This window comes from Dermacentor albipictus, chromosome 8 (genome assembly GCF_038994185.2).
Source record: "Dermacentor albipictus isolate Rhodes 1998 colony chromosome 8, USDA_Dalb.pri_finalv2, whole genome shotgun sequence".
In the NCBI taxonomy this organism is placed as follows: domain Eukaryota; kingdom Metazoa; phylum Arthropoda; class Arachnida; order Ixodida; family Ixodidae; genus Dermacentor; species Dermacentor albipictus.
The window spans coordinates 50,308,364-50,333,104 of NC_091828.1; the positions used below are offsets into that span (position 1 = coordinate 50,308,364).

Here is a 24,741-nt window from a genome sequence, read left to right on the forward strand (position 1 = left end):
GCCATTGCAATGTGTTTTTCCTCAGAGTTAGCAGAGCAGAGTAATTGGGGCACCACAAATCAGCTGGTTGCCTGCACTTACTTCAGTACAGACAATTATTCATCACCAGGTAATAAAAGTGAGCATTACAGCCTTTATGCGTTTTCTGCAGAGCGCTCATAATGACCATATAACAGCAACACAGGATAGCACAAGATTACGTAAACAGCAGAAAAGAAAAGGCATGAGAAGTTTATCACTAACACTAAATAATCACCAAGAAGCTACTTTAAACTTGTTTAGATCCATAGTCCGTATACAAGCCATTTCAATTAACAAATCTCACACTGAAAGAAGAGAGCCCATAAGTAGGTACTTATCATGCACTCCCAAATACGTTCAATTCATATTGGACCAAATCGACTCCTTTCATCTCACCGCATTCCTTGTCACGACACTGTCACATAAATGCAGTTTTGTTGCAAAATGCACCACATGGCTGGAGCTACCCTCCTGTCTCGTTAGTCACCTAAACATACACAAACTGTTTTTACAGGTCGCTTGCTAACTTATTCCAAGATGCAGTACCATTTTTTTGCATGCACATGTGTTCAGCTACTAGAGTTTTTCCGTACTAGCTTACTTACCAGTTGCAGTGCTATGTTGTAAGGAACCGCAAGGAGCCTCAGTGAGGAAATGGGTGTTCCGGTGCTTGAACAATGTCTTATGGCTCCAGCGAAACTGTTAGCGCCATGGCAGTGGCAGCTGATAGAGTGTGACACATCCTTTGTAGAGGTCACTAAACATGCGCCAGAGACACATATCAAAATGCATTTCTTGGAGCTCCAGTACAAGTACTCGTGTACAGAGTTCTACACAGACGCTTCTAAGTCGCATGCCGGGGTGTCCTACGCAGCTACTGGTCCATCCTTCTCGGAATCCAGTGTGCTGCACTCTGAAACAAGTATATTTACAGCTGAGGCCCATGCACTGTTGTCGGCTGTGAAACATATCAGAAAATCAAATCTTCAAAAATCAATTATATTTACAGATTCCTTAAGCGTCGTAAAAGCCTTGAAGTCACTCTGTAAACACAAAAAACGCTGTACTTACTGAGCTCTATTCCATTCTCTGTAGAACGTATATGTCTAACCAGCATGTCATTATATGCTGGGTACCTGGCCATAGAGGCATCGAGGGGAATGTACTAGCTGACGAAATGGCTCCATCAATCACCTCGCAAGCTATTATTCCTAAGGCTGCTGTCCCTGTCACAGATCTGAAGCCTCTCTTACGGAAGAATCTGCGAAGCCAATGGCAACGCTTGTGGGACATGGAAGCTATGAATAAGCTTCACTTATAAAGCCAAAGTTAAGGTTTCTGGCCCCCGAAATTGAAAACACGACGAACTGATGTCCTGTTCTGTCGACTCAGGATAGGACACACCTATGACACCCACAATTTTTTACTGACTGGAAATGAACCTCCAACGTGTGGTAGATGTGGTGAGAGGCTGACCGTCCTCCACGTCCTCGTGGAGTGTCGGGAAGCCGAAGCTGAGAGAAAGAGACATTTTCCCCTTGTATATCGTCAGCACACCTCTCTCCATCCAGCAATGTTTCTTGGTGAAGAACCGTTCTTTGACACCAAATCAGTTCTAAATTTCTTGAACGATCTCCACTTGCAAGTTTTTAGCCCCAGATATTCATAGCACATCCTCTTTCTAGAGGATGCCGCTGTGATGGTAGTCTAGCATAGCACATGCCTACAGGCCCTTGCACCCCAAGGACTCTGTAAGGCAGTAGTGCTTATTGGAAAAAGTATATCTGTGAGATATATCACTAAATCATCATTACTTCACAATGTGTATTTCGTGTCCATTGTACAGCCCATAAACTATCGGCATAATTTTATCTTGTATAGGTTTTATGCATTTCAGACCGACTGTTTTTAGGCCCCTTTACAGCCACCGTAACATCTGCCCTTCGTCATTGAAACCTCCATTGCAAACGCAATACCACCGGCCTGGCGCTCTTTGGCCACATTTGGCCCTTGCGCCACAAAACACCACATTCATCATCATCAACCCATCGTGCATTCTGCCTTTCATGATCGTATATTTGATTATACTGCCCCTTTATTTTCTGTCGTATGCCCCAAAGGTACAAAAAATAATTGGACAAGTTAATAATTTGACATCCTGGGAGGTAATAGTCCCTTGTAAAGAGATCTCCACATATATCTGCATATAACGTGCACAAGTTGACCGAAAGGTGATTTCTGATGCTACAGCAAGACCATGACTACCATGATAACTTTTCCTTTGTTGTGAGGCATATATCAGCTAATATTAAAGGATGTTGATCCTGTATGTGCACGTGCCGAAAAATGAATGTCACACAAGAAAGGAATTTGATGTCTCATGACCAAAGCAAACCAACCCTCCTTTCCCAGAGAAAAACTGGTGTTGATAACCAAAGAATACATGTGCTCACAAATGTATGTTCAAGAAAACTATTGCTTAAAGAATGGCACAGTCCAAGCAGTATTATTTATTCATCACAAAAGAACATATAGTACAAGTTTTCCACATTGTTGCAACACCTACTCATATACTAATGCACTTAAAGGGACACTAAAGGTTACTATTAAGTCAACGTGGACTGTTGAAATACCATCACAGAAACCTCGAAACGCTTGTTTCGTGCCAAGGAGAGACTTATTTTAAGAGAAAATGCATTCTGAAGCGTCCGCTTACCTCTAGCGCAGTTCAAATCGCCCGCCCTCCGATCGAGGAGAACTGACATCATGGTCTCATAGTGACGTTGCGCCATCGGTGAGTAGAACGGCGTCCGCAGACGGCGCTACGGCTTTTCTGCGCAAAACGCAAACGCGCGGCCAGAAACAGAGCCAAGACAGAGCCGACAGCAGTGCGAAAGCGGGAGTATGGTTGCTAGCGGAAGGAGGAACGCATTACGTCCCACGGCACACGGAGAGTCCGTTTTCGTTAAACTATAGGCTGCGGCGAGCTCGCAGCGTGGTCGGCTTGGTCTGTGAGCCTTTTCGCACTCGCAACAGGGCATAAAAAAGTGCGAATCGACGCAAAACTCGGCCTAGAAACGTGCTTCGCCACAGCCAAGCTGGCATGACCCAGATGTCGTTTCCCGCATCGCCACCAGGCGCCGCTACTATACCGCAATACGCCCATAAGCTGGTACTTCATTCTATGACGCTAACTTCGACGCTCGTCGCAATAGACCCTGACACCGACAGATTGGCTCGCGATGGTGGGCTCAACTTCAGCGATTTGAGCACCGACGAGCGCAACCTGCTGCTGAGGGCTCGCACTGCCGGCGTCGTTGCGTACTACGACGGTGGCCTCGACACCGGCTCTCCGGAGCGGGAAAGCAACGAGGGCTTCGGCCACGACATCACATGGACGTGGCATTCTCGCTGCTTGTTCCAAATGAAAGTTTCGCGAGCCAGCAGAACCCTCACAGCACGACGCGATAACGAAAGTACTGAAACTCCAAAGCGTGCGCGGCGCAGGGTCGAGCGCGCAGAGTCGAGCGAAAACGAAACCTTTCGAACGCCCATATTACTGAAGGGCAACGTCAAAATGTTATTTTTTCTTAGAATCGAATAGACGTAGACAAGTAGCATTTTTTTCCGTCTTATAATCGAATGAAATGATATTTTTAATACGAGTAGTTGAGTATTAGTAACATAAATTACGGGGAGACCTTACGTCATCGGTTTAGTACCGGAATGTCGCTGGGGGGTCTCAAATCGTGTCATGCATTTACCTCAATTTCTCGGTTACTAAAGCTCTGTTCGCGATTATATTGACGTCTTAGACGTTCTGGAACATTGCTCTACCACTTTAACTTGACTTTCTGGTAACCTTTAGTGTCCCTTTAAGCATTCAATCACAAATCATGTGAAAATGTACAAATACAGAAACAAAGGTACAAATATTCAGAATGTGTATATACTCTTGTAAGAACCCTGGATTTGAGGCACATAAAAAGAAACTTCTCCAAACAAAACAATGGTCTGTACCAGACCAAGCATGGAATAAGTAGCCGAATTTGCAGAAAGTTCACATGGGAATTTACTGAAATGTGATGGTGGAGAAGTACCTGTACACATTGTATACTTTCTCACAAAAGGCAAACCTCTGGCACTCTTCATCATTTGCAATATATAGAGGCTCTGAAACACTTACTGAGAACAATAAAATTTTCCAGCTGCCAAATAAAGGAATCAAGGTCAGCATATTATTCTTTTCTGCCAAACGAAAAGCCTGAAATATTGCTGCTGATCAGTAATGCCATTTTCTATGCATCCCACCATCCTTGAAGCCCTTCAAAGACGCAGTGACCTAGCTATGGTGTGTCAAAAGCTTTACACAAACATGTGAACAAGTGAAAGTGCATAGAAGTTCTACTGAAAGCAAAAGCCGCACCATAAGGAATACATACACCAATCAGGTTCCATTTTAGAAATCATCACCACACAGCAGCTTGCACATGGACAGGCAAGTACAGTTATGCAGCATACAAAGCCTCAAGCCAACTTGCACATCATACATTCAAGATAAAAACAATATTGCGCATAAAAAAATGTGTTTTATAATAAGTCCAACTTAACAAGAATCTGCAATATAAGGCAGCACCTTTTTGCAAGCAAACATTTTATTGTGAAAAATTTTTTTTGCCGTTTCAGGTACAGATTCACTTGCACATGACTTTACCAGATTATCTGCCCTGACATGCTGTGCATACAACCGAGACATAGTGCAGTGGTATCACTTTTGTTTGCATAAGCACAGTGGTTATCAGGAATGGAGGCATTGTTTTGGCAATAAGAACAAGCTTAGCAAAAAGTGTTTCCCATATCATCCGGGCATATTTTAGCAGAGCACCATCATCAATTTTGCTTTCCTATAAGCAGTTGATCAATACTGCAACATGGTGCTATTGGCTAGGCACCCGGTTGGCTTGGATTGTAGAGCAGCTCAACACAAAGATGGTGCTTTTGGCTTCAATCCTCAAACCAGAAAGACACTTTCCCACCACTATGAAGCTTAAACTTCGAGGAATCTCAATTTTATCTTATAGCCAGGGTCGACAACCACTTGCACTTGTGGATGTGGTAGCACAAAGCTACCATAAAGTGTGGCGGTCAGATTGCTATAGAAAGCGTAAGTAAAAAAAAAAATGTGATAGACTCCTACAAGATAACAACAAAGCACTAATGTGCAACTATCTTCTTTCCACAATGTATACCACTGTCACGAGTAGGTTAACGCCTGGTACGCTTGCTTGAGCGAGCGGAAGGAACACACGAACGCAAGATGCAGCACACACGTAACATTCATTCAATAGGCTATTTTAGCAACAGGAACACACGGTAAGATTCAACACATTGCACCCGGCATGCGTCCTCTCTTACTAAGCTTTCCGCTCACACTACCGCGTTTACAAACGTTTGTGCGGCGATTGTCTATTCGCTGTAGTAGGAGCGCTTACAGTACCGGTACTGTTCGACGCGAGTATCGGCGTCCCCCGGTCTGTGGTCTGTCGATGCGATCTGGTCGTCGTCAGTCGTTGTTAGTGTCCGGCGTCACCGATGCCCCAGCCGACGTGACGACGGCACGGTCGCTGAGGGGCTGTCGCGCTCCGGCAGAGCGGGGCTCATGCCGGCTGGCGCTCCCGGTGCGTGCCGGCCCAGCTTGGTTCTCCGGACGGGATGGTGACTGGCTGTAGCCAGCCTCCGCGCGTCTACGTTCAGCGGCAGCAACGCTGACATGTCCTAGCAGGTAGGTCCGGGCCAGCGGTGGTTCCAGGGACGTCGGACATCTGCTCGCCGAGCCTGGTACTCGGGCGGGACGTCGATGTGTCGCCTAAGATCCGGGGCAGGACCCAGACAGGCGATCTCCGGCCGTCTTCTCTTGGAACGCTGCGCCCGGTCACCACGTCCTTCTCTGCGCGTGCCCCTTCTCCAAGATGGCGGCTCCACACGCCCGCTCCACTCCTTCTTCCTCGTCTTCTTTCTTTCCTTACGCTTGTCACTCCTGACAATGGCCCCCTTGTTTTCTGAGTTTTCGCTCCGCGAAAACTTCCCTCACTGCTCGTCACCTCTTGGGTTTACACGGACACTGCACTTCACTTCCCTACACCACATATAACTTTACTTCGCCGCTTCGTTCACCCATCACTGCATTTCACCGCACTTCACTGCACTACACCACATGTAACTTCACTTCGTCGTTTCTTCATTCACACATCACTACACTTCACCGTACTTCACTGCACCCACGCGCACATCACGTAAGCACGTAAGTTTCTGCCGAGTCTTAACAATACATCAATGTCAACGCCAGCCCCAATCACAAGGCATTGTATTCCGCGAGTGTTTGAGGAAGACTCCTCAGAAGCTCTAAACACTATATGCATGCGTCGCAAGCTGTTCCCCAGTATACGAACATATTCACACAGTAAACACGTAAACGAACATATTCCGCAAAGTCAGTGATGTCCTTCGTGTCACGTTCACTCACTTAATCCGCGTACTCCTGCCTACCGGTTGTTGTGTGACATCGATACAGCCAGACAGGAAGCTGTGCACTAGTCCTGACTCTCGATGCCGGCGCCTCACCGCGGCATTGCCTCGAGCAGAATGATTTGGATGACACCAGGGATTGGCGCGGGACCCAGACATGCATGCCCTGGGCTTGTCAAAGTTGTCGGACACAGCGATGATGCGTCCATTGTTCTTCAATTCTCGAGTTCCTCTTTTCTCACATACGCTCGGTTTAGACATCATGCTTGTTATCTTCGCCTTCTGAGGTGTAATTTCTGTTGCTGGGATGTCTGCTTGGTAGGGGCTTTCAGCAACCAACCCTGTCATGACCATTCCGTCGTCCTTTTGAAATGGTTGCTCAATCAAAGGCGTAGTCCCTAGAGATACCTTTGATATCAACCTTTTTGGTGTGGTTCTCTGACATATCTCGCAAGATCTCACAAACCGTTTAGTGTCACTTTGCATGCACGGCCAAAAGAATTCTTCTGATACTCGGCTGGTCGTCTTCCTTACTCCTTGATGTCCAGCCCTAATAGTGTCGTGCGCCCTTTCGAGGACTGCTCTTCGTAAACTCACTGGCACTACTAACTGTCGGGTTTCTCTTCCATAGTTGGTTCTGACTATTCGGTGCAGTAATTCTCCAACCTTCTCAAACCTATGTGTGACCCGGCTTTTCTTATTCGGAACCCATTTCCCTAAAATTTCAAAATACCGTCGCAGAGTACTGTCCGCTTCTTGCTTTTTCTTCATTTCCGTCGCGGTCATATCCATGGCGGCGCCTGAAGTGTTCTTTATACCGACATCTTTCCTATCCTGGTTCCTTGTGCTTTTCTCTACTGACAATATGCTTGCGTCTCTGGTATACGGATCCGAACTTCTTTCGTTGTCTCTGCCACCGGCTTCGGTGGATTCATGCTCCGTCCTACTTGTAATTTGGATACTGGGAAAACTCTAGAGGGGATCTGGATCATCCACTCTTCTGACTCCTGGCACATTCCCAAGAATGACGTCATAAAGCAGTTCTTCGACGCACCGGGCTTCAATCCAACCGCAGTAATAAGGTGTCAAAAGCAATACACGAACCATAGGCATTCGCCGTACTGTACCATCCGCCAATCGCACTGGTGCTTCTGTACCGGTGATATCTCTGTCCGACACCATGGATCGCCTTACCATAACAATGTTGGACCCGGTGTCTCTGAGTACTGACACTTTTCGTCCTTGCAGCACTCCCACTACTACTGGCATTGAGGTTTCCGGGTCTTCTGACCTCGGAACTGTCATGACAGCGCCTGCCTTGTCGCTGTACTCCGGCTCCATTTGCGTCCTGTCACCTTCGATGTGACTTTTGCTCGCAACAACACAGGCAGTCTTATTTTCTGAATTACCTCGGCAGGTTTGTATTGTATGTCCATGCCGTCCGCACGCATCGCACTTCAACGTCGAACTGCGAGTGTGACCCAAGGGACAATTCACAGCCCGATGCCCTATCCTGTCACACATAAAACATTTGATTGTGCTTCGAGTCTGTTCTCTTTCATCTGGTGTCTTTTTATCTTCCTTCCCCTTTCCCAAATTCTTTTGGCCTTGGGCTTCTAAATAGCGGTCGGCGTGTTCAGATAGTTCCGCCACCATCCTCAAGTTGCGTTCTTTCAGGAATATTGCCACGCCCTGATGACATGACGCTAGGAACTGTTCTGCAATCATGTTGTCCCTCAAGTCTTCAAATGTCTTCTCTACGTTAGCCATCTCCAACCAACGATCAAAGTAGTTGGAGATTCGAGCGGCGAATTGCTGGCCTGTCTCGTTATCGTGTGGCTTGGAGCTTCGGAATTTATCCCGGAAACCTTCGGCCGTTAGTCTGAAGCGTTGTAGGAGAGCCTTCTTTACCTTGTAATAATCTAGTGTGTCGGTCGCTGACATCCGGCTGTACACGGCCAATGCTTCCCCCATGAGACATACTCAATCCCGTCGCCCAGTCACTCTTCGGCCAGCCTTGTCCAGTTGCTATTCGCTCAAAATGCTGCATGTAGGCATCTAGGTCATCTCGCCTTTCGTCAAAAGGGGCGATAAGCTTTTGGGGACACACTGTCGCTATTCTCTGAGGTAGCACGTCTGAGCTATTTCCTGCCTCTTCTCCACTGTTACTCATGCGCAGCTGCAATTTCTTTTCTGTAAGCTCTTTTTCCAAAATCAAATTCCTATATGCACGCTCGTCCGCATCCTTCGCTCTCTCCTCAGCGGCCTTGGCTCTCTCCTCAGCTGCCTTGGCTCTCTCCTCGGCTGCCTTCGCTCTCTCCTCATCTTCCTTCGCAGCCTCTCGCGCCTCTGTGCGTTCTTCTCTTAATCGCTTCTGTTCCTCGTGATGCAGTGCTATTATGGCCTCAGCCGACAGGCCCACGGCACTCCCAGCTGCCATCAAACGTTCAAGGTCCATTCCGCTGCTCAATACACCCCGAGGCACGTGACGAAGTTAAAGGGATCCTGGCAGGCTCGCCAATGTTGTCATGAGTAGGTTAACGCCTGGTACGCTTGCTTGAGCGAGCAGAAGGAACACACGAACGCAAGATGCAGCACACACGTAACATTCATTCAATAGGCTATTTTAGCAACAGGAACACACGGTAAGATTCAACACATTGCACCCGGCATGCGTCCTCTCTTACTAAGCTTTCCGCTCACACTACCGCGTTTACAAACGTTTGTGCGGCGATTGTCTATTCGCTGTAGTAGGAGCGCTTACAGTACCGGTACTGTTCGACGCAAGTATCGGCGTCCCCTGGTCTGTGGTCTGTCGATGCGATCTGGTCGTCGTCATTTGTTGTTAGTGTCCGGCGTCACCGATGCCCCAGCCGACGTGACGACGGCACGGTCGCTGAGGGGCTGTCGCGCTCCGGCAGAGCGGGGCTCGTGCCGGCTGGCGCTCCCGGTGCGTGCCGGCCCAGCTTGGTTCTCCGGACGGGATGGTGACTGGCTGTAGCCAGCCTCCGCGCGTCTACGTTCAGCGGCAGCAACGCTGACATGTCCTAGCAGGTAGGTCCGGGCCAGCGGTGGTTCCAGGGACGTCGGACATCTGCTCGCCGAGCCTGGTACTCGGGCGGGACGTCGATGTGTCGCCTAAGTTCTGGGGCAGGACCCAGACAGGCGATCTCCGGCCGCTCTTCTCTTGGAACGCTGCGCCCGGTCACCACGTCCTTCTCTGCACGTGCCCCTTCTCCAAGATGGCGGCTCCACGCGCCCGCTCCACTCCTTCTTCCTCGTCTTCTTTCTTTCCTTACGCTTGTCACTCCTGACAACCACATTACTTTAGCGATTAACAATGAAAAGAAAAACAGTGCTGTAGTACCATCCCTACATGCAATTTCCACTTCTGCATGCTATTGGCCATTACTTGTGCTACTATTTGTGCTCAGCACAGCGCGGCACTTAGCCGACGCGATTGACAATGGACTAGGTAAGCCGCTGTGTCTCTCGATGTCAATTGAAAAAGCCAGTCATCGCGATAACTGCATATGATTTTATCACTTGGCGCTATCTGTAAGAGCTTAGAAAATTCCAAACGCTCCCAGAATCGTGGTATGTTCAATAAGACGTGAAGTGAGAGGACACTTATAATGGTATGTTCACCAGCCCATGATTCGAAGCCTATACGGAGCACACTTATTGTACGTTTCGTGTGTTTGAATTTATTCAGTTTGGCAGTCTACTGTGTGGGGAATGCTCTTGAAATAAGGAATCACATAACAGAAGGCGTCATTTACTGGATCAGTCTTATCCCCCTTCCTCTTTAATTTAGCGATGATCCGATTACTGGAACAACTTAATCGGATTCCAGATCTACACCACAGTCTGTATGCCGACGACATCACCCTGTGGGTGGTTAAAGTTAGCAATGGAGATATAGAAACCACTCTGCAACAAGCTGTAGACATGGTTGAAAAGTACGTTACCGACAAAGGCCTCGCCTGCTCCCCGCAAAAATCGCAACTCTTCCTACTCAGAGCCCCTACAAACCGCAAATCCGACACTGCACCACCCCCAGAAATCACTGTGCACGCCGGAGGAGGCGTGATCCCGGTGGTGACCACTATCCGTGTACTAGGCCTCTTCATGCAAGTTCACGGGCGCAACGGCAACACAATTCCTAAACTGGAAGCATGCGTTCAGCAGACGATGCGACTCATTTCAAGAATTGCCAACCGACATTCTGGCATGAAAGAAGCCAACCTCATAAGGTTGGTACAAGCCTTCGTTCTCAGCCGCATCACCTACATCACCCCGTGCCTCTGCCTCAAAGTGGCTGAGAGAGAGAAAATAGAGGGAATTATCCGGAGGGCCTCTAAACAGGCTCTTGGGCTACCTATAAGAACGGCCAACGTTAAATTGCTAGCCCTAGGTGTGCACAACACCCTCGATGAACTTGTAGAAGCGCACCTTATATCTCAATACAAAAGGCTAGCTCAGAGTGCCGCCGTGTGAAACATCCTCCAGTATCTCGGCATCAACTACGATTCGACGCAAAGCATTAAAGTAGACATTCCTCACGATCAGAAACGCCATCTCAAAATTCATCCACTCCCTCAAAACATGCACCCCAAATTCCACAAGGAAAGGAGGGCCGAGCAGTCCAGAGCCCTCCATCAGAAATTCCACGCCTTCAAAGATGTAGTCTATGTCGACGCAGCAGAATCATCATCATCATCATCAGCCTGGTTACGCCCACTGCAGGGCAAAGGCCTCTCCCATACTTCTCCAACAACCCCGGTCATGTACTAATTGTGGCCATGCCGTCCCTGCAAACTTCTTAATCTCATCCGCCCACCTAACTTTCTGCCGCCCCCTGCTACGCTTCCCTTCCCTTGGGATCCAGTCTGTAACCCTTCATGACCATCGGTTATCCTCCCTCCTCATTACATGCCCTGCCCATGCCCATTTCTTCTTCTTGATTTCAACTAAGATGTCATTAACTCGTGTTTGTTCCCTCACCCAATCTGCTCTTTTCTTATCCCAGCAGAATACATAGAACGCAACTGTATGTCCCTTGCAGTGGTGGACTCCTCAGGTCAAATACGCGCTGGTGGTTCAGTTCGCACCAGAAGCTCCGAAACAGTGGAAGAGGCGGCTATCGCTCTGGCAGTAGCCTCCACACATTGTAATTACATTATTAGCGATTCCAGAGCAACAGTACGCAATTTTGCGAAAGGTCGGGTCTCGGCTCCCGTAAAACACATACTAGACACCAACCAACACCCACGACCAATCGAGATCATTTGGGCACCAGCACACTCCTCCCTACCCGGCAACGATGCCGCCCACACCGCCGCTCGAGGACTCGCCAACCGAGCACCCGAACGGCTCACGCTAGGATCAGAGAGGGATCGCATGGTCAGTTACCAGGAAATAACTCAGCACTACAGGTTAGCCAGGGCAGTGTACCCGCCAGCACACAAATCACTTAACAAGCGACAAGAAGTAGCTTGGAGACGACTTCAGACGAACACCTACCCCAACCCCGTAGCCTATCACTACTACTACCCGGACCAATACCCTAATACATGTAAGCATTGTAAGCAAAAAGCGGATCTATTCCATATTATGTGGTCGTGCCCAGCCGAAAATCACACAAATCACGAAATAAATAATGCTGAGCAGTGGGAGGCCATGTTGCTCAGCTCCAACCCTGACCTGCAAGCCAAGGTCATCGAAAGAGCTGAAGAAGCCGCCCGGGCCCAGGGGCTCGTGGCTGCTTAACAACAAGGTCATCCGTCAATACCTTGTTCTTAAATGAAGTCTTTACTCACTCACTCACTTACTGGCAGTATGCTTTCGTTATAAATAAGCCGTGTGCTTCACAGTGTCTTTCGCCTGTGGGTAATCTGCGGCCATAGAAGTTACATGCAGTGCCAGTGCTAGTTAGAAACTTTGCCAATGGCATTCAGCTGCATGCTGCAAGAAGTCAGTTGGACGTGTTATCTTGACCTTACTGAAAAAGCACGAGAAATTCATGTTTTATGCTGAATAAGGCATAAACCCCATATAAGCGGTCTTGAGCTCGACAGCGACAAGCGATGCGATGGAGATGGCTGTTGCGTACACTCGTCGCCTACAAATCATGCTCCATGCAAAGGACAAATTTGAGCGACGTCTTGCAGGTGTTGCCGGTACGAGGGCAGCAAATATGTGTTGAAACTAGGGCGACGCATTCTTTAGCATCTTAAGTTGATGTAGTTTAATGTAAAAAGCAGCATAAAATATTTCTGAAGGTCTTGCAGTAGGTTTCTTTTCCTTGCTCGTATAAAAAGTACAAATGGCTCAGTCCGTGCGACAATCGGTAGTATTTGAGTGATGTACATCCAGCTGCGGCTTTGCGCTATTGGCTAGTCGATGATAGGACTTTCACGCGATGAGCGACGTATTCTAGATTTTCGAAACCGAGCGATCTTCGCAATCGACGGCCTGTTTTGTCGCTCGAAGCCGTCGCGCACAAAATCGGTCTCATGGGGTTAACCCTAACACTGAACAGCTTTTGCTAAATTATTGAAATTATGTGAGTATATGTCTGATTTAAGGTCTCCTGTTGCAGCTTTTGAGCACGGTGCACATCTGAAAGGGTGCTTATGAATACGAACTCAGTGAATTGCCAAGCAGCGAATTATGCATAGGCATATAACAGCTGCTGTTATATTATGTTATGTTTAGGTTCATAATCCTCGGCACCATTTCACTTCGGTAGAATCTCCAGGGAATGCCAGTCCTCACTTTTCTCTTCACGCACTTCTGCTCTGTACATTGAGGGAATTACCTAGAATTGTTCCACGTGCTTACAAAAGGCACCCATGCACTTCACATGCATGTTTTAAGATTGGCAGTTGAAGTTGGCATAGTTGCGTTTGGGGACGGGTGACATTCCATCAGGCATGCTGTGGATTGCACAATATGGTTACAGAGACTGGGTTTTTCAAGCTGGTTCTGATCAATGCTTTATGGTAATATGCACGATTGTGTTCTGATTAAAACCCCAACTGCATTATTTGCTAGGAGAAACTAAAGCAAATTTTTTACTATTGAAAACCATCCAAAGTATTAATATTTTTTGTGGGCATAAAATGCAATATTAACATTGACAAACACTGCCTACACAAGATGCCCAGTGCATTGGGTAAGATGACGTTTAAGACCTTGACATGCACAAATATGTCATGTGTCAATAATAAAAGCACCCACTGGATACTTTAAAACTGCAATCAAGTAATACAGGAAAGCTAAAGCGGTGCACCATGGAGCTACGGTCAATATGACTTGTAATATGTGCTGTAATATAGTCTGAAGAAAGGTAATTCTATAATAACGAAAGGGAATTCTGTACCATTGTGAACATAACAAACGCCCTAGGAGTAGCATGTCAGGGCCAATGACAAAGGCACAAAGGTGCAAAACAGTACAAAATTAAAAGCACTTCCAAATGCATTCCCATATTCAATTAGACTCTCGTACATACTCTTCATTAATACCAGACAAGATCATTTTACCTGAGTGACCCAGAAACATGCACTTTTGCACTTCCAAAGCATCAACCATAACATGTTCATCAGTTTCACAAACAGTCACGAAATGGACAGACTGGCAACCACCTATGCAAGAAAGAAAAGTGTCCACAACACGCAGTTTTTTGATATTGAAGTGCACTTTGGAACCAGAATTCACATCACTATTCGAGATAATATTCATTACTTGACCAAACAAGCCAGCACTTGTGACAACATAAGAATTTTTTCTTTGCGACTTGTCCATTGAGCTCACACAGTATGTAAATGCACCAATTGTTGCCTTCTTGTAGGTCATGAGGCCTCCTTCTGTGCTTCCCTTTCCATACAATGCCACTGTGCCCTTTTGCACACAACTCTTTCGAAGGCTGTAACCCTTAAGTAGGGACTTGACAAAAGATTGTAAGTACTCGCTCTTCCATCCATTATTCATAGGCACAACTTGTTGAAGAGATGTTAATATAGCAAACTTCTCAATAATCTGTATATGGGCATACCTGGTGCTATTCACCAGGCTGACAAGCCTCCCATTCATTGACTCAAAAGGAAAGGCAGAGAAGCCCCACAGTGGCCCCCACTGATCAACATGGTCCACCATATGGACAAGGATATGAGCATTGTAGGTCATGCTCTCTTGGCCATAGAGTTCCTGATAGTCCTTCAGAAACTGCACCATGAGCCGCTTAACTTTCATAATTTTATCCATAGGAATGGATGACTGCAAGCAAAAGTGCAGGATGGCAACAAACTTCATCCAGTTCTTATAGTATCTGCTGGGTAAAAAACCCTTCAATACCACCGTAGAGAAAAAAAGAAGCCAATTTCTCCACTCAGATGCTTTCCAGTACTTCATTTCCAGGAGTGACCGCGGCAGTCTTGTCTCCCACACTGGAGTCAGTTGGCTCAACCTGGCACTGATCTCTTGCAGGTGCGATCCAAGACTAAATTCATTCTGCCTCTTGTGGCTGAACCACATAAAGGCTGTGGTGCGAACAAATCCATTGCAGACAGCATGCATATAATCTACAACAAATGTGCTTGGAAACTGTATGAATGCCATGAAAAACAGTACATTCGCACCTTTGATGCCACAAGACGGCTCCCCGCTCCTGTGTGCCTTATCAATATGCCTAGGAAAGGTCTTTTGCGTCCTCTGCTTTGGTGCAGGCTCTTGAATTGGGTAAATGCGGGCATGGCCTTGTCCTCTTTGGACAACCTGACCACTTTGCTTGCACCACGCACAGCCATGAGACCCATTTAACTGTGTCATATTCATGACCATGCAGCGCGCCACAGTGTCAAGAGTGCAAGGGCCCGGATAAACACGACATGTTTCTGTCATTCCAGACTCGCTTGTCCAGGAGATGCCCTCAGAGGAGAGGCGGTTCATCGTTTCCACAAATGGCTTAAGAAAGGCATTCATGTGTGGCTTGCCGTTTCCAAACCACAAGCCAAAAAGCAAAAGCTTGCGCACTCTTTCTTTGAAGGGTAGCTCATTCAGCTGAAACAGCAGGGGCCATACACTATGTCCAGATGACTGGAACAATGGCACACCATCTGTGTTCCATGTTAATGATATGTCTTTGTCGGTTATAGGCAAAGTGTTATAGGCTGTGCTCTCAGTGATGTCCTTGACATTATAGGATGCACCTCTTCGGTTCTGCAATAACTTGCCGCTTTAAAGTATGTCCTTGACTTGGGCATCAAGGTCGAGAGTAAGAAAAAAGGAACCTACGTCTAAAAGTGCAGAGATGCTGTGCACTGATGTACACTGAGGACACGTTACATTAACACTTGCACAAGGCAGTTGTGCAAGGTATTCACTACAGCCAGTGCAATAAATATGTGTGCTACGTTGACAATCAAGTGCCGAGGAGAAGTTTAAAAAAAATAGGTGCTTTGTTTTTGGGAACGGAACACCTTGAGGCATGTAGGCATCAATGACCTTCAAGAGGCTTTCTGTGGCTTCCTTAGATGAATGGTGCCGCAGGCTGTGGGCCATTACCATTATCAGAGATTGTCCCCGTGACAGCTTTGATTCAGGGTACAGCAGGACATCCTGGGCAAAGAGAAAGTACAGGAGCAGTATGTTTACATCATCAACTAGCTTTTCAATAATTGTAAAATTAATGGCAACACTAGCAATAGTAATTACTGGGCAAATGTGGGACAGATTGTTGATGTCCAATGACGTGATCATCGTTATGGCACATTTCTGACAGTTTTCACTACAGTTGCACAAATAAATTGCACTAAATAAAGCCGCAGCCATACCATGCTCAAGGGACATCTAAACATGACAGCTGGTATGATGCCACGGCAAATTGCCTATAAACAATCAACTAAAGAACTACACGTTGTACTTTGTTTAGCTAGGCTTATGAGGATCGTTCAAGTCGAAAGCATATTTTTCTTTGAGCAACAAAGTGCTCGCAGAACTACCTTTTTCAACATAAGCACTTTCAATGTTGCTGCACTTGCGACTCTTTGAGCAGTACACAGCTGACAGCAGTATAAGAAGTTCAACAGTCTACTGAACATGACAAACCATAGATATATATGCCCACTGCAATTGTCGTCCAACCACATTCATCCTTGTTCCAATGTTCTCATGTGATATGGGTATTAAAGTAACAGAAACGCTACTACACAAATGCTGTATGGACTCTCCAAATTTACACAGACCTACAAGAGTTAGACAAAATTTGTCATTCAGAGCAAAGTATCTTACTACTGCTGGAAAGGGAATTCACAAACGTTTCGTGAAATGAAAGCTTTGCAGAAGTTGGAAGGTCAACGAAGGAAATCGAACACAGGATGGTCACCTCTGCGGAATGCACGAGCTTTTCCATATATTTCATAGTGCAGCTGACTACACCGGCAAGGGGCTTCAACGTGCTCGAAGGCATCTGGGATCAGTAATTAAAAGGTTGTTAAGGGCACCTCTTTATCATTAGTATACCTGCACACACAAATTGACTTTTACGAATAGGCTACGAACCTGGAAACTGAAATGGTTAAATCAAGGTCAACGTGTTTTTTTGTTCCCTAACCCTAAAAATTTCCCGAACCTTAAAAGTAAAAGCTAAACAAAATCCCCGTATATGAAGTACCACACTGATGAGACCGTATAGTAAGTAAACAAAATAACAATAATACTTACCAGTTCATTTCTCGTCTGTTCGGCGTCCTCGATTCCCTTGGTGCTTTATTCGTCATCTGTCTACGAGCAGTCGTGCCGGTGCATGTCAGCAGAATTTTGGTTCCCGTCGCTTGAGTACACAAAAGGATTTTCGCCAATGTTACTGAAGCTTTCATCGTGACTGTTCGAATCGGCAAGTGGGCTGCTTGGTGGCGACGAATCTCGATCGCAGCACGTATTTTCTGAACGCCGTTCGTGGGCACTTCGCGAGTCCTCGTCGCTTTCCGAAGCGGACGAACCACTGCCAGCACCGCTTGCATTGTCCAAAGTTTTCCTCCTACATTTGGTTCGGACTGGGACCTCGCAAGCGCAATCATAAAGATATTTCTTATATCTTTTCCTGCGCAGCATTTCTGGAGGTGATAACGCCAATACACATCAAGACAACGCTAACAATGCGGACTGACACAAGGCCATGCATGGCGCGGCTGTAATCTGGCTGGATGGATGGGTGGACGGATGATTGAGGCTCAACCCTTTGAATCGGGCGGCGGCACGTGCCACCTAGCCTTGAATGGTGCTATATGCTGAATGGTACTATATGAATGGTACCATGAGCAAGTATACCTCTTTATTTACTCCTTTACTTTTGCGTTGATATTATCCACCAATCAGATAGCCTCCGTTTAGTTATTTCTACCTTTTCAAAGTCTATTTTACTTTCACTGTCTTTAAAACCCAAAGCTTTGAATAGTTCCCCGTTACATTCAACTGCAGGGTGAAGTGCCCCGCACAACAAATTTATCTCCTGGTATCTAGCTCGGTACGTTTTAGTCCGTAGTACACCTGTCCTAGCTTCAAAGAACAATGAGCTTCCCTTAGAGTTATTGTAAATATTTTCTTTGGCTATTTCTTGCTTAAACGTCCTGTATGTCTCTAAAGCTGATTTGGTTTGCATCTCTGTTTTCCACATACCCCTCTCTGTTTCCTTAACTTTTTTTCTTGACGAATGATTCCCTACCTGTCCCCCAACTGCTGCCCAAGTATTTGCTTGTCAATTTTCTAGTTCGCTTCCTCCACTTTGTGTCAACATTCCTCGTGTATAAGTAACTGAAAACCTTCCTAGCCCACCGCATTTTCCCCATTTTTCTCAATCACTCCTCAAATGCTACCTTGCTACTAGCCTCTCTGCCCTCAAAAGAAGACCATCCCAGATCCCCCTGCATCCCAAGATTTCGTGTCTTGCCATGTGCACCCAGAGCGAGCATACCCGCACCACGTTGCCTAGTTTCCAACTGCTGCCGGGTCTCGTGCTCTCATACATAGAACTGCATTGGCAAAAGTCAGGCCTGGAATCATTACCCCCTTCTATATCCCTCGTACTACCTCGTACCCATTGTGGTTTCACAGTGCCCTACTCTTCATAATCGCTGTACACTTCTGTTACCTTTAGTCGTTAGATATTTTTCGTACTCTGTTAGATACTCAATGCCATTATTTATCCACACCCCAAGGTACTTGTATTTATCGACTATCTCCAGCGTTGCCTCCTGTATCTTAAGCTCGCCGCAAATGTTATCATTAAAAATCATGACTGCTGATTTTTCTTTGCTAAACTTCAAGCCTAACCTGTCTCCTTCTGTACCACACATGTCCATCAAATCCTGCAGATCTTCTGCATTGTCAGCCATTAACACAATATCATCCGCGTACTTCAGTCCTGGTAATGACTGTTCAATCAATTTTCCTTGTTTGAAAATTGATAGGTTGAAGGCGAGTCCGCTTTGCTGTATTTTGGCCTCTAAACTATGTAGGTACAGCATAAACATAAACATAAAGCCCCCACCGATTCATTACAGGCTCCGAAACCTGCTTTTCCCCATTGTATAATCACCCGGTTACATTTATAGATATCTTTTAAGAAATCGGTTACTCCATCTTGCACTCCTAAAGTTTCCAGAATGGCCCACAAGCCCTCTTGAAGTACACTGTAACAGGCTCCCTTGATATCCAAAAAAGCCAGCCATAGGGCTCTGTGTTCCTTTTCAGCTATTTCAATGCACTGTGTTAGTGAGAACAGATTGTCTTCTAGGCTCTTATGCTTCCGAAACCCATTTTGTAGCTCTCCAAATATCCCCTCGTTCTCTACCCATGCCTGCAGTCTGTCCTTTATAATCTGCATAACCACCCTGTAAACCACTGACGTCACTGTTATAGGCCGGTTGTTATATTTATGTCAGCTTTGTCCCCCTTTGCTGGCTTAGGCTTATGCTGGCTTACGGCGAAGCCTAGCATAATAACCACCGTGGTTTAACCAAGCCAGTGCCAAGATTACCCACCAATAGTCGGAAAACCATGTTGAATTCGGGCAGTTTCCAATATTTTATTCTCAACATAATATTATATCTACAATTAATGGTCCCTTTCAAGCGTTGTTTTGCGAATAGTATTGCCATTAGAAGAAAAGTGATGTTACCGTAGTTTAGCTATATTTAGCGGAAGTGCTCAATGTTACATTAAATCCGATTCAATCCAATCCGATTGGAGTGTGTCGAAAGCGCCATATTTGCTTTCGTGCGTTCGAGTGGGGACTGCAGTTGGAGTACATTTCACCGCAGTTCCATTCTAGTCAATGTGTTGTGCAGTCTTGAAGCACATTCTAGTCTTGTGGGAAGAAGAGAAGTGGGACGTGTATCCCATAACGTCTATTTCGGACACTAGTATAGGACTAGAGCTGATGCGCGACCCGACCAGCACCTTGAAGCGCCTCCAGGGCGATTTCGTCCATGTCAAGTGGGATCCGACAAAGCCGGCAGCACCAGCCAAAATCTTGGCCTTCGGTAAGTACTGCAACTGCTAAAGCGAGCAAGGCGTAGGCTATATATGTCAAAAAGGCACTAATTCGGCAGTGGCCGCATTCTTTGTTGAGATTTTTTTTTCGTGTTTCAGCGTGCATGAATGCATTTCGCTGTGGTGCAGGCAGTACGTTGGTTTTAGGGAAAACTTTAGAGCCCGCCTTGTTGCGGCCACGGTGGCGAAAGACTAGTAAAAATATCGGTGCAGTTAATGGCCTCCATGAAGATGCGCGTGTGATCTGTTTGCATCTGCGACATGAAATATATTTTCGTAAGAACGCGCCTCCAGGCATGAGACGTGTCCGCATAGGGTGGCCACATGCTGCCTGTTGTCAAAGGCTGTATGAAATATCTCTCTTAGACAGTCCGCGCTGCCATAGCGATTTAGTTATTCCTCAAGAAAGCTGTCTTTGCGTTGTTGTAGAAGGACAATTATTTGTAGTTTACAGCGTAAGTTATTTGCAATCTATGTATGATTTAGCTTGAAGTGCAGCTACTGCAGTTCAGCCGCAAGCACAATATTTTTTTTATTTATTTACAGAATACTGCAGGCCAACTTGTGACCCAGGCAGGAGGGAATTCATTCATACAGTAACGCAATTAAATACGTTCAAAGAAAAGAAGTGCATTGAAACATGAAATACATTGAATCATATGAGGTACATTAAAGGATGATATAAATACATAAAAAGCATTCAACAAGCATACAGTGCAACGGATTGAATTGAAAGGAGACAGATATTTACAGTACCAGTTTACACAGTTTTTTTTTTTTTTCATGCTAACACGCATGAAAGTACTCACGCGGTCACACGTTTATTTGAAGTGCAGTTTTTCAATGGCGTGTAATATATTATTGGACAGGAATACATCGGCTGGCAGAGAGTTCCAAACATTTATTGTTCTAGGAAAGAAGGAATATATAAAGCAATTTGTACTTGTGAAAATAGGGGTTATCTTGTCGGAGTGATAATTTCTGGTAGCTCTAGCTGGTAGCGGCTGGAGACAGGGTGAATGACCAAGTTGTATTTCCCTTTTCCAAAAGCGGAGAAGCAATGTTAGGTGTGCTACCTTTCTTTGGGATTCTAGGGTGGCAATATTATTTTCATTAATCAATTGAGAAGGGGCGTCATAACGTCCATAACAATTATATATGTAGCGGACGGCAAGCCTGTTTATGTTTTCCAGTTTTTTTTATATATTTTTTTCGTGAATGGGTCCCAGACGACGGAAGCATATCCTAATCGCGACCTTACGAGTGTGTTGAATGCCAATTGTTTCACGGATGGAGGAGAATGTTTTAGCTTGTGTCACGGTAGGCCGAGTTTACGTCGAGCAGACGCACAAACATTATCAATGTGTTGCGACCAGGTTAGACGATTGTTGATGGTTACACCCAAATATTTAAAGGAGTTTGTTTCAGAGACCGTGGATTGATGAATAGTGTATTGATATGCTAGAGGGTTTTTTTTGTTGGTAATGCACATAAAAACTGTTTTTTCTTCATTAAGTTTCATTTCTCAGGTGTCGCACCAGTCAGAAATCGCAGTAAGACTTTTACTCAGGATCACTTGATCATTGGCATCTTTAATCTCTTTGTAAAGTAACCAGTCGTCCACGAACAATTTAATACTCACACTATCGTCTATTAAATGCTCACAATATCGTCAGTTGGAGCAGTTATGCATTCCTTGATGTCCACCTGTCATTCTTTTGTGAGCTACCTGATATAGACTGGCTTATGAAGCTTGCTTACGAAGTCTTGCTCCCAAAAGCAAACTGCTAGACCAAGCACATTGTCTTGCTTTGAATATCTGCAGCTCATATAATTACACCGTTGAGGTATGAGCTTGAATTTGAGTGCTTCCAGGAATGTGGTAGTGGAATTCGCAACGTGTTTCATTTTTTTAGGGGTTATTGAGTGGGTATTTTGAATTTGGAAAAAAAAGAAAACATTCCAAAGCAACTGCAATGCAGCAGCATAATGAGATTCCCCTCATTGGACCATTATGTATAATGTTTACAGTTGTACCACATTCATCGCAGTGGTACCACATCGCAGTAACCACATGTGTTCACAGTGGACGTACTTCCCTACATACATTGCTGACGGCCATGACTCTCATCTTTAATAGTACCACATTATAATGAATGAGAACTTCCAGCTTACAGAAAACTGAAATTGATGGTGCTGCTGTGTGCCACTTCTTGTTGAGAAAAAAAATATACCAAACAGCAACACACTTACCCCTGTTTTGTTAATAGAACCACCCATAATTATTGTGTGTTCCGGTGCGAGGCAGGCCTAAGTGAAAGCAAACAAATACTATGGTGGCATGCATGCAGCTGACAACTTCAAGGTGCTGTTCAATTTGCAGTATATCATTAGTATGCCTATACTCCAATTCGGCTGTACTACAGAAATGTCATGCAGTTGCTACATCATTGCTAGTAGATACTTGAAACTGAACTACGTGCTTCGTAAAATGCTTCTTCCACTCCTCGGGCATTGCGTTATGTGGAAAGTTGTTTTATTTGATGTTCATTTTGCTTGCAGGGAGCCTTGCCTCCGGGGAAAAGAAGCGGAACAACCGTGCGGCAGCACATGGTTCCACTTCAACCCAAGACAGTGAGAGCGAGGACAGGGTAAACATAGTTTTTAAAAAACTCCAAATCCTGTGAACTGTTATTCCTGTAAAGTATGTGCTACAGACACCACCTGTTAACTGTTGCTATCAAGGAACAGCAGTTGCAGCATTAGAGCCATGGTTGTAAGAGTGAAAACAACAGTCACAGATCAAACAGCAGCTGGCACAGATTTACTAGAGCATTGGGCAGGTAGTCGTTGTGGCTTAGGATCATACTAGTGGTCTACTGCATTCCACTTAATCCTCTGAAAAATTTATTTTTAAATGAAGGGCCGCTGTCTGTAACTTTACAACTAAGACTTTCAAGTTTCTCGCCATACTTGAACCTTTGTGTCATCTAATTACTGCTGTGTTCTTTAAAGAGAGTAAAGAAAAAAAATGATATCACTTGCATTAGCAAATTAGCTTTCTACTATACCAGAAAATGTCCAACTGTCCAACTGTGAATAGAGCGTTAAGCCAGAAAGCACGTTAAAAGGGGACATGGCATATTTCTGCAATATAAAAAAAAAAAGTGCCACTCCTACTGCGAGAAGAGTACTAATAAGCCAGAAATTGCCTTAAAAGGAAACACGAATGGCCACGCCACCTTGAAGCTTGTCATTACGTCATCGATGTTGACGGCCTAGTTAATTGTTTGTCGGTGAAAGTAAGGCAACATAGTGCTCTAAAGGAGATAAAAGATTAAACATATCATCTTTTAGAAATTTTCGCTAAGCCAGTACGGTCTAAATACAAAGAGATGCTTTGAAATTTGTGGCATCACACTAATGTACAGGTACGGTGTTCAGCATGACATTCAAAAATTGAAACTTTGACCGGTATTTTAGCTTCTAATAGCCAACCCATGACTGCAAGATTTGTCCATTTTCAGTTTTAAAGAATGCCTTACGAGTGCAACTGATTTATTGTTACTCTTTGGTGGCCCTTTAACTGCAGCTCAAGAGCCACAGGTACTGTTAGAACACAAGAATTACTTCTTGTTTTTTTATAGAATATTTTTGCAAGTGGCTCTTACTGCATGGATTTGATACCTGCTGCACTTGACTAGCAAGGCATTTTTCTTATGCCTGTACAGTGGTTTTTGTGTACGCACATAGTCTGTTTAGCAACAGCTGTTCTTTATTAATGAGAAATGCAGGATCCAATACAGACTGATGAGCTTTGTTGGCCTTAAGTGTAGTGGATGTCTGGAACTTCCATTGCAGATTAATTGGCAAGTAAATGGCTGTGGGCTACTGAAACCTGTTTTGCTTGCAAATGTTAAGGCATGCTGTTCTTGTCAAAATAAACCAGGCCAGAACCCAAATATGCAAGTGGTAGAAATTCAGACAAGCGCCACTTTTAAGAAATATCTCCAAGAAATGTGTGGCGAAACACATTGAGGTCCATCTTCATCACACTAGCTCTGTACTGTGCATTGGAGGCTATGAGATGCATTGCTAAATTAGAACAGCTCTATGTTAGCGAGCAAAGCATTTAAACTTTTCCTGCTACTGCACATTGTTTAGTGCAGAAGACTAGTTGACAGAGTGTCGACTGAAGGAAAGAGGGTGCTGCCTGATTCAATGCTGCATACTACAGTCTTTGCTGTATATCAGAGTTAGTGAGTGTGTGTATTACTTCTCTGCATTACTTTTACTTTTTGCCTGCTCTGGATGTTTTTGCAGTGAGAAATTGCAAAAGATATATGAGCACTTTGCAGCCATTCAAACACATTCACATCTCATTACTAGTGCATGTATATGTCATAAGAGTTGGCTGGCTTCATTTTATTACATTATGGCATCTACAGTTTTATGTTAACAAGTTAATAACCCTGTCCAAGCACGTAACCTATTAATAAAAAACCAGAGAAGAATTTAGGATAGATGGGCGCAGTAAACTTAGGAAGTAGAAGGGACACCGATGCCAAGAGAAGCATAGGGAAAATGAACTGTTCATTTTCATTTGTTTAATGATGGTATTTCAGATTAATGAAATGG

At 45.2% G+C, this 24,741-nt stretch overlaps 2 protein-coding genes across 3 annotated transcripts in view; both read left to right on the plus strand.

The window, feature by feature from the left end:
- LOC139048773 (zinc finger protein 782-like) overlaps positions 1-24,741 on the plus strand; it is an 80,751-nt gene that overhangs the window by 45,430 nt on the left and 10,580 nt on the right. The window contains exons 1-2 of one of the 2 annotated variants that reach the window (XM_070523367.1): positions 19,832-20,093; positions 22,666-22,754. In XM_070523367.1, coding sequence (XP_070379468.1) covers positions 19,886-20,093; positions 22,666-22,754 — 297 coding nt within the window. In that variant the 5' untranslated portion in view covers positions 19,832-19,885. Of the gene's footprint in view, positions 1-19,831; positions 20,094-22,665; positions 22,755-24,741 lie in introns of those variants that run through there. The other variant, XM_070523366.1, reaches the window with a different exon arrangement.
- The window catches only part of LOC139048774 (gastrula zinc finger protein XlCGF57.1-like), a 77,019-nt gene that overhangs the window by 4,968 nt on the left and 47,310 nt on the right, over positions 1-24,741 (plus strand). The gene's annotated exons all lie outside the window — the stretch shown is intronic.